Here is a 15032-nt window from a genome sequence, read left to right as displayed (position 1 = left end):
CAGACGGCACAATTTTTGTGTATTTACAGATAGCTAGGGGCACACAGCAAATGCACACGGCCTCGAGCTCATTGCAAAGTGGTGTGACGCACTGATGAAGCCTGCCTTCCGTTGCCTAGGCATTTGCTGTTTGAGATGCTGTAGCAACAGCTCTCGCACTGACAGCTTTTCTGCACAAAGACTGTATCTGTTCTCTGTACGAGTGAGATAAATAAGATTAAAAAATTAACATACACACACGCCAATTTAAATGATTTTAAATTATGCAAATGAACCTATAGACGGATAAGCATGACCGGGAAAATGTATTTCCATCGACTGGTATTTCCATCAATGAAGAGGCAAAAAAGTGTTATTTCACAATGGGATTTTTTCTTCTTTATCAGCTTTTCACAAAAAATAAATGTTTAGACCAAAAGCCAGCTAATGGAAACAATGGTGTGTGTGTGTGTGTGTGTGTCTAATTTCCACTCAGTAGTAAAATTGTATTGCAGCCAAAGGGTCATCTAGACTCTATAGAACACAGACTGCATGTAACCACAATGTCAGGTCAGAACGAGTGGGAAGGGTGATACCTAGTCAGTTATACAACTGAATACATTCAACTGAAATGTGTCTTCCGCATTTAACCCAACCCCTCTGAATCAGAGAGGTGCGGAGGTGGGTGGGGGGGGGTAGTCTGCCTTAAATCGACATCACTGGTGCACGGGGAACAGTGGGTTAACTGCCTTGATCAGGAGCAGAACAAAATATTTGTACCTTGTCATGTCTGAACTAGCGGCCTGCGAGCAGCTGCCACATGCTGAATTCTCCACCGGAGGCAATCAGGGGAGTTAGCTAAGAGACAGCCAGTCAAGAAGAAGAGGAAAAGAGGCTAAGAAGAAAAGAGGCTACGCAGAAACCACACACACACGCACCTTGGACAGAACCGTTCCTGCCAGTTCCTGCAAAGCCACATAATCAATCCCAATTGAATCCCTTCTAAGTTCCACAAAGAAGATAACATTACATAAGATGTGATATCCCTCAGAGTCACAGGCCTTCAGGAAACTTGTTTCTACTAAGAAATAGGAGCAATAATCTGAGGCTATCTGCTTTTCACTGAGCAAAAGGCCAAATTCATTTGTGTTGTGTAGACATCCGAGGTCCTGTAGTAGCCAACATCACAGACACACTGATCCTGTTAAACAGCAGAACAATGCCACCGTATACATAAATCGTAGCACAGTTACACGCACAGATCCTGCAATGACACCGTAATCATAAAATAAGTTATGAGCAAAGCACAGGGCTTATCAGCCATTAACTCTAGTATAGAAGGGGGACTAGATCAGCTGTCCATCTGACAGAGCCACACACACACGTATAACTTAAGTAATCATAATTTCCATTTGATTCTCTACATGACATTTAGCCTAAATCCCTGTCTGCTTCCATAGAGCTTTCACACAAACAGAAAAATGACTTTCCACTGAACTGAGATTGGCTATGCAGCAAAATGACATAAAACATTTTTTTTAAACTTCCACAATGAATGTGTTTTGAGTCAAACATGACTAGGTCAATTGTTTGTATTAATGATGATTCTCTGGCGACCTTCAGGATCGATTCCGAGGATTTCCTTCCACATATACAAAAAGGGGAACCTGGAAAAGACAGACAGTACACAACAATCTATTGTTAGGTTGCCAGACCCAGACTCTTTCTTTCAACAGGAAATATCAACTTGCTCTTTTCTAATGAGACCGTGAGATGCCAAGCACAGAACACACTTATAAAAGACTAAATAATTCAGTGTCTAATACGGTTGGGCAGTAGGCAGATTTTCATACCGTTTCTGTACCATACCGTGGTATAAGGTATTACTGAAATTGCACACAAGGGGAGCTATTGAAAACAATATGTGTTGTAGTTAAACTTAATGTATACAGTGAGTGTACAAAGCATTAGGAACACTTTCCTAATATTGAGTTAACTTCTTATGGCTGGGGGCAGTATTGAGTAGCTTGGATGAATAAGGTGCCCAGAGGTACCCAGAGTAAACTGCCTGCTACTCAGTCCCAGTTGCTAATATATGCATATCATTAGTATATTTGGATAGAAAACACTCTGAAGTTTCTAAAACTGTTTGAATGATGTCTGTGAGTAGAACAGAACTCATATGGCGGGCAAAAACCTGAGAAAAAATCCAACCAGGAAGTGGGAAATCTGAGGTTGGTCGTTTTTCAACTCCTTCCCTATTGAAGATACTGTGGGATATTGGTCATGTTGCACTTCCTAAGGCTTCCACTAGATGTCAACAGTCTTTAGAACCTTGTTTGATGCTTCTACTGTGATGGGGGGCCGAAAGAGGGGATTGAGTAAGGTCTGCCATGAGCTGACCATGCGCTGAGCATGCGCGTTCACGTGAGAGTTAGCTTGCGTTCCATTGCATAATTCTCCGGTTGGAACATTATTGAAGATTTATGTTAAAAACATCCTAAAGATTGATTCCAAACTTCGTTTGACGTTTCTACGGACTGTAACGGAACTTTGACTTTTCGTCTGCTCCTAGTGAACGCACTTCGTGAGTTTGGTTTTGTTTACCAAACGCGCTAACAAAAGGAGCTATTTGGACATAAGTGATGGACATTATCGAACAAAACAATTTGTAAGTCGCTCTGGATAAGAGCGTCTGCTAAATGACTTAAATGTAAATGTAAATGTAAAACAAACATTTATTGTGGAACTGGGATTCCTGGGAGTGCATTCTGATGAAGATCATCAAAGGTAAGTGAATATTTATAATGTTAGTTCTGACTTCTGTTGACTGCACAATATGGCGGATATCTTTTTGGCTTGTTTGGGCTCTGAGCACCGTACTCAGATTATTGCATGGTTTGCTTTTTCCGTAAAGCTTTTTTGAAATCTGACAGCGGTTGCATTAAGGAGAAGTTTATCTAAAGTTCCATGTATAACATTTGTATTTTCATCAACATTTATGATGAGTATTTCTGTAAATTGATGTGGCTCTCTGCAAAATCACCGGATGTTTTGGAAGCAAAACATTACTGAACGTAACGCGCCAATGTAAACTGAGATTTTTGGAAATAAATATGAACTTTATCAAACAAAACATACATGTATTGTGTAACATGAAGTTCTATGAGTGTCATCTGATGAAGATCAAAGGTTACTGATTAATTCTCTCTCTATTTCTGATTTTTGTGACTCCTCTCTTTGGCTGGAAAAATGGCTGTGTTTTTCTGTGACTTGGCTCTGACCTAACAAAATCGTTTGTGGTGCTTTCGCTGTAAAGCCTATTTGAAATCGGACACTGTGGTGGGATTAACAAGAAGTGTATCTTTAAAATGGTGTGAAATACTTGTATGTTTGAGGAATTTTAATTATGTGATTTGAATTTGGCGCCCTGCACTTTCACTGGCTGTTGTCATATCGATCCCGTTAACGGGCACCTACTACCATATTTCATTCAAATGCACTTAAATATTTTGTCCTGCACATTACATTTACATTTAAGTCATTTAGCAGACGCTCTTATCCAGAGCGACTTACAAATTGGTGCATTCACCTTATGATATCCAGTGGAACAACCACTTTACAATAGTGCATCTAACTCTTTTAAGGGGGGGGGTTAGAAGGATTACTTTATCCTATCCTAGGTATTCCTTAAAGAGGTGGGGTTTCAGGTGTCTCCGGAAGGTGGTGATTGACTCCGCTGACCTGGCGTCGTGAGGGAGTTTGTTCCACCATTGGGGTGCCAGAGCAGCGAACAGTTTTGACTGGGCTGAGCGGGAACTGTACTTCCTCAGAGGTAGGGAGGCGAGCAGGCCAGAGGTGGATGAACGCAGTGCCCTTGTTTGGGTGTAGTGCCTGATCAGAGCCTGAAGGTACGGAGGTGCCGTTCCCCTCACAGCTCCGTAGGCAAGCACCATGGTCTTGTAGCGAGTGGAGCCAGTGGAGCCAGTGGAGAGAGCGGAGGAGCGGGGTGACGTGAGAGAACTTGGGAAAGTTGAACACCAGACGGGCTGCGGCGTTCTGGATGAGTTGTAGGGGTTTAATGGCACAGGCAGGGAGCCCAGCCAACAGCGAGTTGCAGTAATCCAGACATTCACCCTTGGAATCTCACACATACACAATCCATGTCTCAATTGTCTCAAGGCTTAAAAATTATTCTTTAACCCGTCTCCTCCCCTTCATCTACACTGATGGAAGTGGATTTAACAAGTGACATCAATAAGGGGTCATAGCTTCACCTGGTCAGTTTTGTATACTCAGTGTAGTTATAAGTAGTGGCGTAGCACGCATCCCCACAGCCCCCGGTATGATTTTCAAAACGGTATTGAACATCATACCCTCGGTATATCTCCCAAGCCTATTATATAATCGCAGAGACAGTGGAAGCTAGGCCTTCATGAATGTGGGTGTGTCTTATTGTAATATGAGGCCACGCCCACTTTCACCCCCTCTCTTAACTGTGCCAAGGAAAACCGCTATAAGACTTTAGTGGAGGAGCTTGAGGACAGGTCTCTACTTGTCCTAGCAGAGTGTGTGTGTGTGTGTCTAGCGGAGCCCCCAGCCCAGGTCCTGGAGCACCAGCAGCACTGGGCCAGATGGAAACTAGCGGATGGGATTGCTAACGGGAATGTTGACAAGGTCAGACAGCCAGTCACACACTTTTACTACAACAATGGTTGATACATACTCCATACACTGAGCTCCAAACTTATTCGGATAGTGGCCATTTTTTGGGGGGGTTTTGGGGCTCTGTACTCCAGCACTTTGGATTTGAAATTATTCACTGACTATAAGGTTAAAGTGCAGAAGCGTTCTATACTTATTTCACACAATAGATTATTTACGATTCATTTCTACTTGACACAAAATAATCTGAAACAACCAAAACAAACAGCAAATGCATCCAACATGTAATAGAGTCACAAGATTGATGTAGTCATCGCATTCTAGGAATATGGGACCAAATACTAAACTTTTGACTACTTTAATACACAAGTGAATTTATCCCAATATCTTTGGTACCCTAAAATGGGGGGTGGGGGTTGGGTGGACTATGTACAAAAGGGCTGTAATTTCTAATTGTGTCACCTGATATGGATGAAAGACTCAAATTAAAGCTGACAGTCTGCACTTTAACCTCAGTCATTGTATCATTTCAAATCCAAAGTGCTGAAGTACAAAGCCAAAACAACAACAAAAAAATGGGTCATTGTACAAAATAGAAACAGGGCACAGTTGTCACTGTATTCTAGGGATGCATGTTTCACAGAAAATCTACCAAGATTCAATATCAGAAATAATGTTTATCTATCAAGAGTTTAAAACCAAGATATGATCACTATGCCAGGGTTCTCCCCAAATAAGACGGACGCTGCATCACCATGTAAAGATTTCCAGGGCAAATTAAACTGATATTTAGTAACTATCTTTGATCGCCAATGACATTGTTGTGCATTGCGAAACAGGCCGTTCATAAAATTCAGAGCGTTTCCATGTTCTTCAATTAATCCAGTGCATTTCAGCAATAGGGGCAGCCTCAGTAAAGCATTGTCTAATCATACAAACCTTGTAATGGCAGTCAAACAAAAGTAAAATGAGCAAAGTTGCTAAGCTTGCTAGATAACCTCCAACGAATGCCAGAATATCTCCTATATTGTGCAACAATCGAGTTGATTATACAGATAGCAGATCAGCTCATGAATAAATGGGGAGATGAAGAGTGGAACTAGTTAAGATACCTTGATATTTCAACGGGGATCAACTGTTTTGAAAATATTCATATCTACTCTCATGCCATTTTTTTTGATTACACATTCTCTACCAAAGCGCTCATATGAGCAGCAAGTACGATACAGCACTCAGTCAAGCACAAACCTAGCTAGCCTAGTGCTAATTATCTAGAATAACCCAGAGGGACGAACTTCAAACGGACACTTTTCATACAGTATATGATAAGGGTCTCAGAGGACCTTGCCGTAAGGATTCCTCCTGATGAACAGCATTGTCATGGAGATGACAGTGATGTCATAACTTGAGCATAATACGGTGGAGGTGGATATGCCTTCTTGCATGAGAGAGAAGCACTCAATCAATGCCATCAAGCCTCCCTGAACTGCACAAATAAGTAACCCTCACTCAGCCACGGCCCTTAAGAACCTTATCTTAAGATGTCTTTTCACTTTAGGTAAAGTGATACTGAGAGCTGTTCTCAAAATCAAAACTGTGATGAGGTTGGACACCAAACAGCCACTCAGACGATACCCCACATATAATACAAGCTTCATAACAACCCATTCTACTGAGTCAGTGTAATTGAAGAGGTCCCAGAGGGACATTCAGCATTCAGAATAGGGTTGGGCCGAGGTATCCAGGGAAAAAATGAGGGGATGCCAGAGGGGATGGTTGCCGTTTTATGGGCTCCTAACAAATTGTGCTATTTTGTGCATTTTCATATTGTTTGTAACTTATTTTGTACATAATGTTAATGCTACCACCTCTTATGACCGAAAAGAGCTTCTGGATATCAGAACAGCGATTACTCACCTCGATCTGGACAAAGATTGTTTCTTTAATGAGTCTGACGCAAAGGATATAATGTTGCTCCCGGACAAGGCACTAAACCCTGTCATACACATGAAGAAAATAAAGAAACACAGATCAGGGTGCCTTGTGAGAATTCATTGGCGAGTGGGTAACATGCCTCGAGCACCCTTTCTATTGGCCAACGTGCTATCACTGGAGAATAAACTGGATGAGCTCCGTTCGAGACTATCCTACCGACGGGACACTAACTGTAATATCTTATGTTTCACCGAGTCGTGGCTGAACAACGACACAGATATACAGTTGGCTGGGTTTTCCGTGCATCGGCGGGACAGAACAGCTGCGTCCGGCAAGACGAGGGGTGGGGGGGTCAATTTGTCAATAACAGCTGGTGTGCGATGTCTGATATTAAAAAAGGTTTTGCTCGTCTGAGGTAGAGTACCTTATGATAAGCTGTAGACCACACTATCTACCAAGAGAGTTCTCATCTATATTTTTAGTAGCCGTCCATTTAGCACCACAAACCGATGCTGGCACTAAGACCGCACTCAATGAGCTGTATAAGGCCCATAAGCAAACAAGAAAATGCTCATCCAGAAGCGGCTCTCCTAGTGGCCCGGGGAATTTAATGCAGGCAAACTTAAATCTGTTACACCTCATTCTACCAGCATGTGCAACCAGAGGGAGAAAAAAAACTAACTCTCAACCACCTTTACTCCAAACACAGAGACAAAGCTCTCCCTCACCCTCCATTTGGCAAATCTGACCATAATTATATTCTCCTGATTCCTGCTTACAAGCAAAAACTAAAGCAGGAAGTACCAGATGACGCGGATGCTACGCTACAGGACTGTTTTGCTAGCACATACTGGAATATGTTCCGGGATTTACCCAACGGCTTTGATGCGTGTACCACCTCAGTCACCGATTTCATCAATAAGTGCATCGATGATGTCGTACCCACAGTGACCGTATGTACATATCCCAAACAGAATCCATGGATTACAGGCAACATCTGCACCGATCTAAAGGCTAGAGCTGCTGCTTTCAAGGAGTGGGACACTAATCCGGACGCTTATAAGAAATCCTGTTATGCCTTCAGACAAACCATCAAACAGGCAAAGCATCAATACAGGACTAAGATTGAATCCTACTACACCGGCTCTGACGCTCGTCGGATGTGGCAGGGCTTGCATACTATTACTGACTACAAAGGGAAACCCTGCCGCGACCAGGAGGAATACGCTTAGAGGGACTATCATTTGTTTTTCAACAGGACAATGACCCAACACACCTCCAGGCTGTGTAAGGGCTATTTGACCAAGAAGGAGAGTGATGGAGTGCTGCATTAGATGACCTGGCCTCCACAAGCACCAGACCTAAACTCAATTGAGATGGTTTGGGATGAGTTGGATCGCAGAGTGAAGGAAAAGCAGACAACAAGTGCTCGGCATATGTGGGAACTCCTTCAAGACTGTTGGAAAAGCATTCCAGGTGAAGCTGGTTGAAAGAATGCCAAGAGTGTGCAAAGCTGTCATCAAGGCAAATGCTGGCTACTTTGAAGAATCTAAAATATATTTTGATTTAACACTTTTTTGGTTACTACATGATTCCATGCGTGTTATTGCATTCTTTTTTTTGGGGGGGGGGGGGGGGGGGTTTACCTTTATTTAACTAGGCAAGTCAGGAGGGGCAGAACGACAGATTTTTGTTACTTGTCAGCTCGGGGATTCGATCTTTCAACCTTTCGGCTACTAGTCCAACACTCTAACCACTAGGCTACCTGCCGCCCCTTTTGATGTCTTCACTATTATTCCACAATGTAGAAAATAGGAAAAATAAAGAAAAAACATGGAATGAGTAGGTGTGTCCAAACTTTTGACTGGTACTGTATGTGAGAAAAAAATTATCACATTGAGCTGTAGTCAGAGTTCAACACCATAGCGCCCACAAAGCTCATCACTAAGCTAAAGACCCTGAGACTAAACACCTCCCTCTGCAACTGGATCCTGGGCCGCCCCCAGGTGGTAAGGTTAGCCAACAACACATCTGCCACGCTGATCCTCAACCCTCAGGGGTGCGTGCGTAGTCCCCTCCTGTACTCCTTGTTCACCCACGACTGTGTGGCCAAGCACGACTCCAACACCATCACTAAGTTTACTGACGACACAAGACTGGTAGGCCTGATCACCGACAACATTGAAACAGCCGGGCCTCCCGGGTGGCGGGGTGGTCTTGGGCACTGCATCGCAGCGCTAGCTGTGCCACCAGAGACTCTGGGTTCGCGCCCAGGCTCTGACGCAGCCGGCCGCGACCGGGAGGTCCGTGGGGCGACGCACAATTGGCCTAGCGTCGTCCGGGTTAGGGAGGGTTTCTCATCGCGACTCCTGTGGTGGACCGGGCGCAGTGCGCGCTAACCAAGGTAGCCAGGTGCATGGTGTTTCCTCCTACACATGGGTGCGGCTGGCTTCCGGGTTGGAGGCGCGCTGTGTTAAGAAGCAGTGCGGCTTGGTTGGGATGTGTTTCGGAGGACGCATGGCTTTCGACCTTCGTCTCTCCCGAGCCCGTACGGGAGTTGTAGCGATGAGACAAAATAGTAATTACTAACAATTGGATACCACGAAATTGGGGAGAAAAGGGGGTAAAATTTAAAGATAAAAAATAAAATTTAAAAATCAAAAAACATTGAACCAGCCTATAGGGAGGTCAGATACCTGACCGTGTGGTGCCAGGATAACAACCTCTCCCTCAATGTGAAAAAGACGAAGGAGATGATCGTGGACTATAGGAAAAGGAGGCCCGGACACGCACCCATTCACGTTGACGGGGCTGTAGTGGAGCGGATAGAGAATCAAGTTCCTTGGTGTCCACATCACCAACAAACTAACATGGTCCAAATACACCAAGACAGTTGTGAAGAGGGCACGACAACGCCTTTTCCCACCTCCCGGAGACCGAAAATATTCGGCATGGGTCCCCAGATCCTCAAAAAGTTCTACAGCTGCACCATCGAGAGCATCCTGACCCGTTGCATCACCGCCTGCTACATAGGGTAGTGCTTACGGCCCAGTATATCACAGGGGCCAAGCTTCCTGCCATCCAGAACCTCTATACTAGACGGTGTCAGAGGAAGGCCCACTATTTACATTGATCCCCCTTGTTTTTACACTGCTGCTACTCGCCGTTTATCTATGCAGTCACTTTACCCCTACCTACATGTACAAATTATCTCGACTAACCTGTATATTGACTCGGTACTGGTACCCCCTGAATATAGCCTCATTATTAATTTTATTGTTTTACTTTCGTTTATTTAGTAAATATTTTATTAACTGCATTGTTGGTTAAGGGCTTGTAAGTAAGCATGTCACTGTAAGGTCTACACCTGTTGTATTCGGCTCATGTGACAAATAAAATTGTATTTAATATGATTAAATTGAAAATCGTGATATTTGACATTGACCATATATGATGTGCAAGACTATACTCTATTTGAACTTTACAAATGAGAACTGTGCAGTTTTATCAGTTAGGTTGTATCAATATGTTGAATATCAAGTCTAAATGAACTACCTAAACCTTATTTTCTCACCATTCTAGGATTATTTCAAAGAGAGTGCGACTAGAATATGGCAAATAGACACAAATTGCAGTCTGGATTGATCTAGTCACTAACGAGCATATTGGATTGGGGCCGGGGGGGGAAGGGTGATAGGAGTAGGAGACAGCTGATAAACAGGGAGATTGGAGAGGGAAGGAACAGGCGAGAGGCGGCAGCTTCCCGTGGAGGAGGAAGGAAGGAAACTGGTTACTCCTGAGGTGTTTCATTTAACCACCTCGGCATGAAAGCACTAGTATGAACCATGCACTGCTTTGTTATCACTGCAGATGAATGAGAGTAGTCGAGGAGAGGGGTCCACTAAAGGCTATTGGAGACACGGCCAAAGAGTAGTAATAGGAGGTCGGAGGAGGAGGAGACGCTGCTACAGCGAGAAGTGGAGCAGTACAGGCAGAAACCAAGGAGTCCACGTTGTGGGAATAACTCAGGGATGGTGGGGTGCTTCATTTGACTGGACCCCCGTCTCAGTCCGGTATTGACTGGACCCCCGTCTCAGTCCGGTATTGACTGGACCCCCGTCTCAGTCCGGTATTGACTGGACCCCCGTCTCAGTCCGGTATTGACTGGACCCCCGTCTCAGTCCGGTATTGACTGGACCCCCGTCTCAGTCCGGTATTGACTGGACCCCCGTCTCAGTCCGGTATTGACTGGACCCCCGTCTCAGTCCGGTATTGACTGGACCCCCGTCTCAGTCCGGTATTGACTGGACCCCCGTCTCAGTCCGGTATTGACTGGACCCCCGTCTCAGTCCGGTATTGACTGGACCCCCGTCTCAGTCCGGTATTGCCATTAGATCTTGAGAAGGTTAAAACACAGCAGATGGTAACCCACTCAGAAAGGGAAATACTCTTGATCTGCATGAACAGATGCATAGAGACGACATGCACAACCACATACACGATCATGATCATGATTATCCAATTAGATGATGTACAGGTTGATGTTGACCATCTGTTAGGTTGTTGATGTTATGACTATTTGACAAGTTATTTCAGCCTATATACTTTCAGAAAGCTGTTGCAAATTTTACAGTTACATGCATTACATTTTACATAGGCCTAGCATGCGAATATTCTACACGACCCATTCATGTTGTAGGCCATATCTTATGCAGTCAGAACTGGAGGAAAACATTCCTAAACAGCTCAAGTGACATTCCATCGGAGAAGCAAAAAACAGGGGGTATTTTTTTTTACAGGCTTCTTCCTGACCTCCCTAACTTCCCAATAACCCCTGTACTATTCAACAATGAAGTACTAGTGCTATGAAGTACTAGTGACTAGAAACTTACATGCAACTGATTAAAGCAAAAATTGAGGCGGCAAGTGGAACTTGTTTGCCTGCAATATATTAAAGATACAAATTGGCTGAAAGGAACTGGCATAAATAGAAAAATATACCAGTTTCATCTGAGTACAAAAATGTTAACAACGGCACAATACAGGTTGCAAAATAAATGGGAAGAGATTTGATGTACTGATTCCATGGCATATGGTTTATGAAATGGTACAAAAAACTACACTTTTTTTTACAGAGTTTTTCAATTTAAAATTATATTAAATTCTTCCCACCAACAGAATACTAAATATATGGGACATACAACAATCTCAGCTCTGTAGATTATGCTGCGAAGAGACAGAATCAATAGATCCTTTATTCTGTTATTGTCCCTATGTTCAGGAATGGTTCAAAAAAATTATAACACACGCTTAAAATTAACCTTACAAATAGCAATGTCGGGCGATCTGGAAAGCCATAGTCAGTCAGTAAATAATATAATATTACTCATAGGAAAGGTTTTCACCTTTAGCTCACAATCTGTGGTTAACATACAATTAGAAAGATTAAAAAATGTTTTAAAACATCACAGCACAATTGAAAAATATATGGCACATGGAAACCAAACGAGAGTAGTCTACGATGATAGGTGGGATGGGCTGAAAGTGGCTGAGGGGTGGGATTAAAGAGCTGATGTTTGGTAATGTATTATTGTTATGTGACTGCTTTATATAAAAGTACCATGTATGTAAAATGTATATGTAAAATGTAGCAAAAAAAGCTGTAAAAAAACTAAACGATATCTGTCCTCCAAAGAGGGGAGGTGGAGGGGTTAATATAAAACGTAAAACACTTAAAATAAAAAATAATACTCCAGGCCACAAGGCAGAAGTAGCTTGACTTGTGCCTGCTGTAGCTAATGTAAACAAACTGGCAAGCTGCTTTAATATTGTTGCTCACTAGATAGAATTTGTAGTAAGCCCTTGTTGATACTAACCAGCTGGCCAAACTAGATAACAAGAGTAGTAGCAAGCAACATAATTAAATCACAAAAATGTATTCAATTTTTATAGAAAGCAGCTGCCTGTTAGCTGTCGAGAGTCGGTGGAGTAGTTAGCTAGCTATGTTGTACTACGCAGTGGTCTAAGGCATTGCATTTCAGTGCTAGAGGCATCACTACAGACCTGGTTCGATTCCAGGCTGTATCACAACCGGTGATTGGGAGTCCCATAAGGCGGCGCACAATTGGTCCAGCGTCCAGGTTAGGGTAGGGTTTGGCCGGGGATAGGCCGTCATTGTAAATAAGAATTTGTTCTTAACTGATTTAGTTAAATAAAAAATTTCAAAATCATGGAAGTACAACAGGATACTTACCTCCTGTGAGACAGTGTAAATCTAGGCCAGTATTTATTTCCCTGTCTAATTCTACTCCACATACAGCTATTATATTTTCAGCAGCACTCGTGTTTATACTCTCATGCAGTCATTGACTACTACTATGCAGAGATAATTCCACAGCTGACAACTGTAATTTCAGATGTTATGTGGACACCAGATTAAAAATTAAAGTTGCATTGCTGTTAAACAGAAAAAACAACCAATCTATCACAGAAAAAAACAATATATAGCCTAGTTTAATCAAAGTTCACCCATGTAGTGAATATATGGACATTTTCTTTGCCATCTTTTGCCTTGATGAAAGTCTGCCCCTGGGGTCACAAAGCCCCAGTGATCGTTTATCAACAGAAGCCCTGGGGAAAGGAAAATATGGACCTATGAAGTGGCAGTACGGTGTGAACTGCCCTAGCACCAAGTGACTCCTTTCACTCAAAGCAGAGGATTCAACACGCGTGTGAGAGGCTCTCTTTGTTATAAATATATGGGAGAGGAAATGTGCAGAAGAATGACGAACATGGAGGTTGAAGTCCATGGGAACTCAACTTGCGTAATTTACACGTTGTCAAAATAAATAACACTCTCCTTCAACTTAAATCACCCAGTGATAGTGAAGGAATTTGTGCCAAAACTCTATATTATGGCACTGATTTGCACCTCTTACAATAGCAAGCCTACCTAAATACTTCACAGTATATGATTGAAGATTACAGTATTCTTACATGTTTACATATTCCTCATATAGCTAAAGTTAGCTACATTATAGTAAATTGTTAGTCCCCAATGCTGTGCTTTTTCCATGTCTTTATCTGGCTAGCTAATGTAGTTTGGCACATACATTTAACGTATACTGAACAGAATACATTGATGTGTGTAACTAACTAACACTTCTGCTGTTAACAAACAGGTGGTACTGTTTTGTATTTTATTTTTCCAAATTCATGTATGCATGACAGCTAACGTTAGTTAGCTAAATGCCGTGCCATTACCTAAAAAAAAGTCAGTGACGCGGCAACCAAAGTGCACAGACCAAACTTAACTATCCAACTTGATCACTGGCTAACAACTGCTAGTTAACGTTAGCGGCTAGCCAGCTCGTCAGTAATTCCTTCGGTGCTTACCCGACTAAACCAGACGCTTAGTTGAGTCTCGGACAATACAGCGAAGTAAAACCTCTGGGAGCTGGGTTGAACATGAAACGGTTCTTCTTCACTTTTCAGTGGACAAAGTAGCCTCCGAGGCCAGCCAGTTAAAAAATACATGACGGTCAGTCACTTCGACTCAACACTCGCCGTGTCGCGGGTCCTGTTGAAAGGCTGACTAGCTGTATTCCAAAGTAAGAGACGATGTTGTCCAATAGCTTCATGGACAGTTTGTAGCAAATTTAATCGCTCATAAAATCTATTTGCATTCCAACGACATTCGTCCCGATTGAGAATCCAACAAGGCTAGCTAGCCAACACTGCTAACTTGACATGGAACTTGGGCGCTCCAGTGAAAAACAAATCATGTGTGCACACGGGACTTCAACTTAAAAGCTCTCGGTATTTTGCGTGTCCACCTATCTAAAAAAACATTTAGCGATGATAATACATGCAGTATTCTCTTCGGTGTCTCTCTCCGTCGCCATCTTTAGCGATTATGTTTGCTATCCTCACTCCGATTCGCTATCCCCGAAGAGGCCTCTGCCCCGTGTGAATGGTGCTTTCAAGACAACTGGGAACTCAGAAATAACCGAGGTCATCTCATGACGTCGGTGATCTTCATTTCAGGTCGGAAAGTCGGAGCTCTAGAAAAATGTCCGAGTTTCCGACTTGGAGTTCCCAGTTGGATGACAGTTCAAAACGATTTTTCCCAGTCGAGGCTCGTTTTTTACGGGTTCTCAGATGTCTTGAACCCTCGGAAGTCAGAGATTTCCGAGTTCCCAGTTGTTTTGAACGTGGCAGAAGTTTGCGCAGAACGAGACATCTGACGTAATTTTCTCGTGAACTTCAAATTTGGGGTGCAATCGTATTCACTGTGGTAATCGGCTCCAATTTCAGAACACTCTGGTTTGCGAGCGAATAGTACATTGAGGAATTTACGAACGCCCTAAAATTGGTTATGACAGGTGCAAGTAAACATCGGCTAAAAACGGAATTACATTGTTGCCATAACACAGTTACAGTCACTAACCCTC

General features: G+C 43.0%; 1 protein-coding gene across 6 annotated transcripts in view; it reads right to left on the bottom strand.

The window, feature by feature from the left end:
* Positions 1-14765, bottom strand: part of LOC139538380 (guanine nucleotide exchange factor subunit RIC1-like) — a 104557-nt gene extending 89792 nt beyond the window's left edge. For all 6 annotated transcript variants that reach the window (XR_011667724.1, XR_011667727.1, XR_011667725.1 and 3 more), the window contains exon 1: positions 13975-14765. Coding sequence is in view for 1 of the 6 variants with exons in the window: in XM_071340360.1 (XP_071196461.1) it covers positions 13975-14115 (141 nt within the window). In the remaining 5 variants the exon portion in view is untranslated. The remainder of the gene's footprint in view (positions 1-13974) is intronic.
* Between the last annotated feature and the right edge of the window lie 267 nt (positions 14766-15032).

Source organism: Salvelinus alpinus, chromosome 1 (assembly GCF_045679555.1).
Source record: "Salvelinus alpinus chromosome 1, SLU_Salpinus.1, whole genome shotgun sequence".
Taxonomy (NCBI): Eukaryota; Metazoa; Chordata; class Actinopteri; order Salmoniformes; family Salmonidae; genus Salvelinus; species Salvelinus alpinus.
This window is presented reverse-complemented; position numbering and strand designations above follow the sequence as displayed.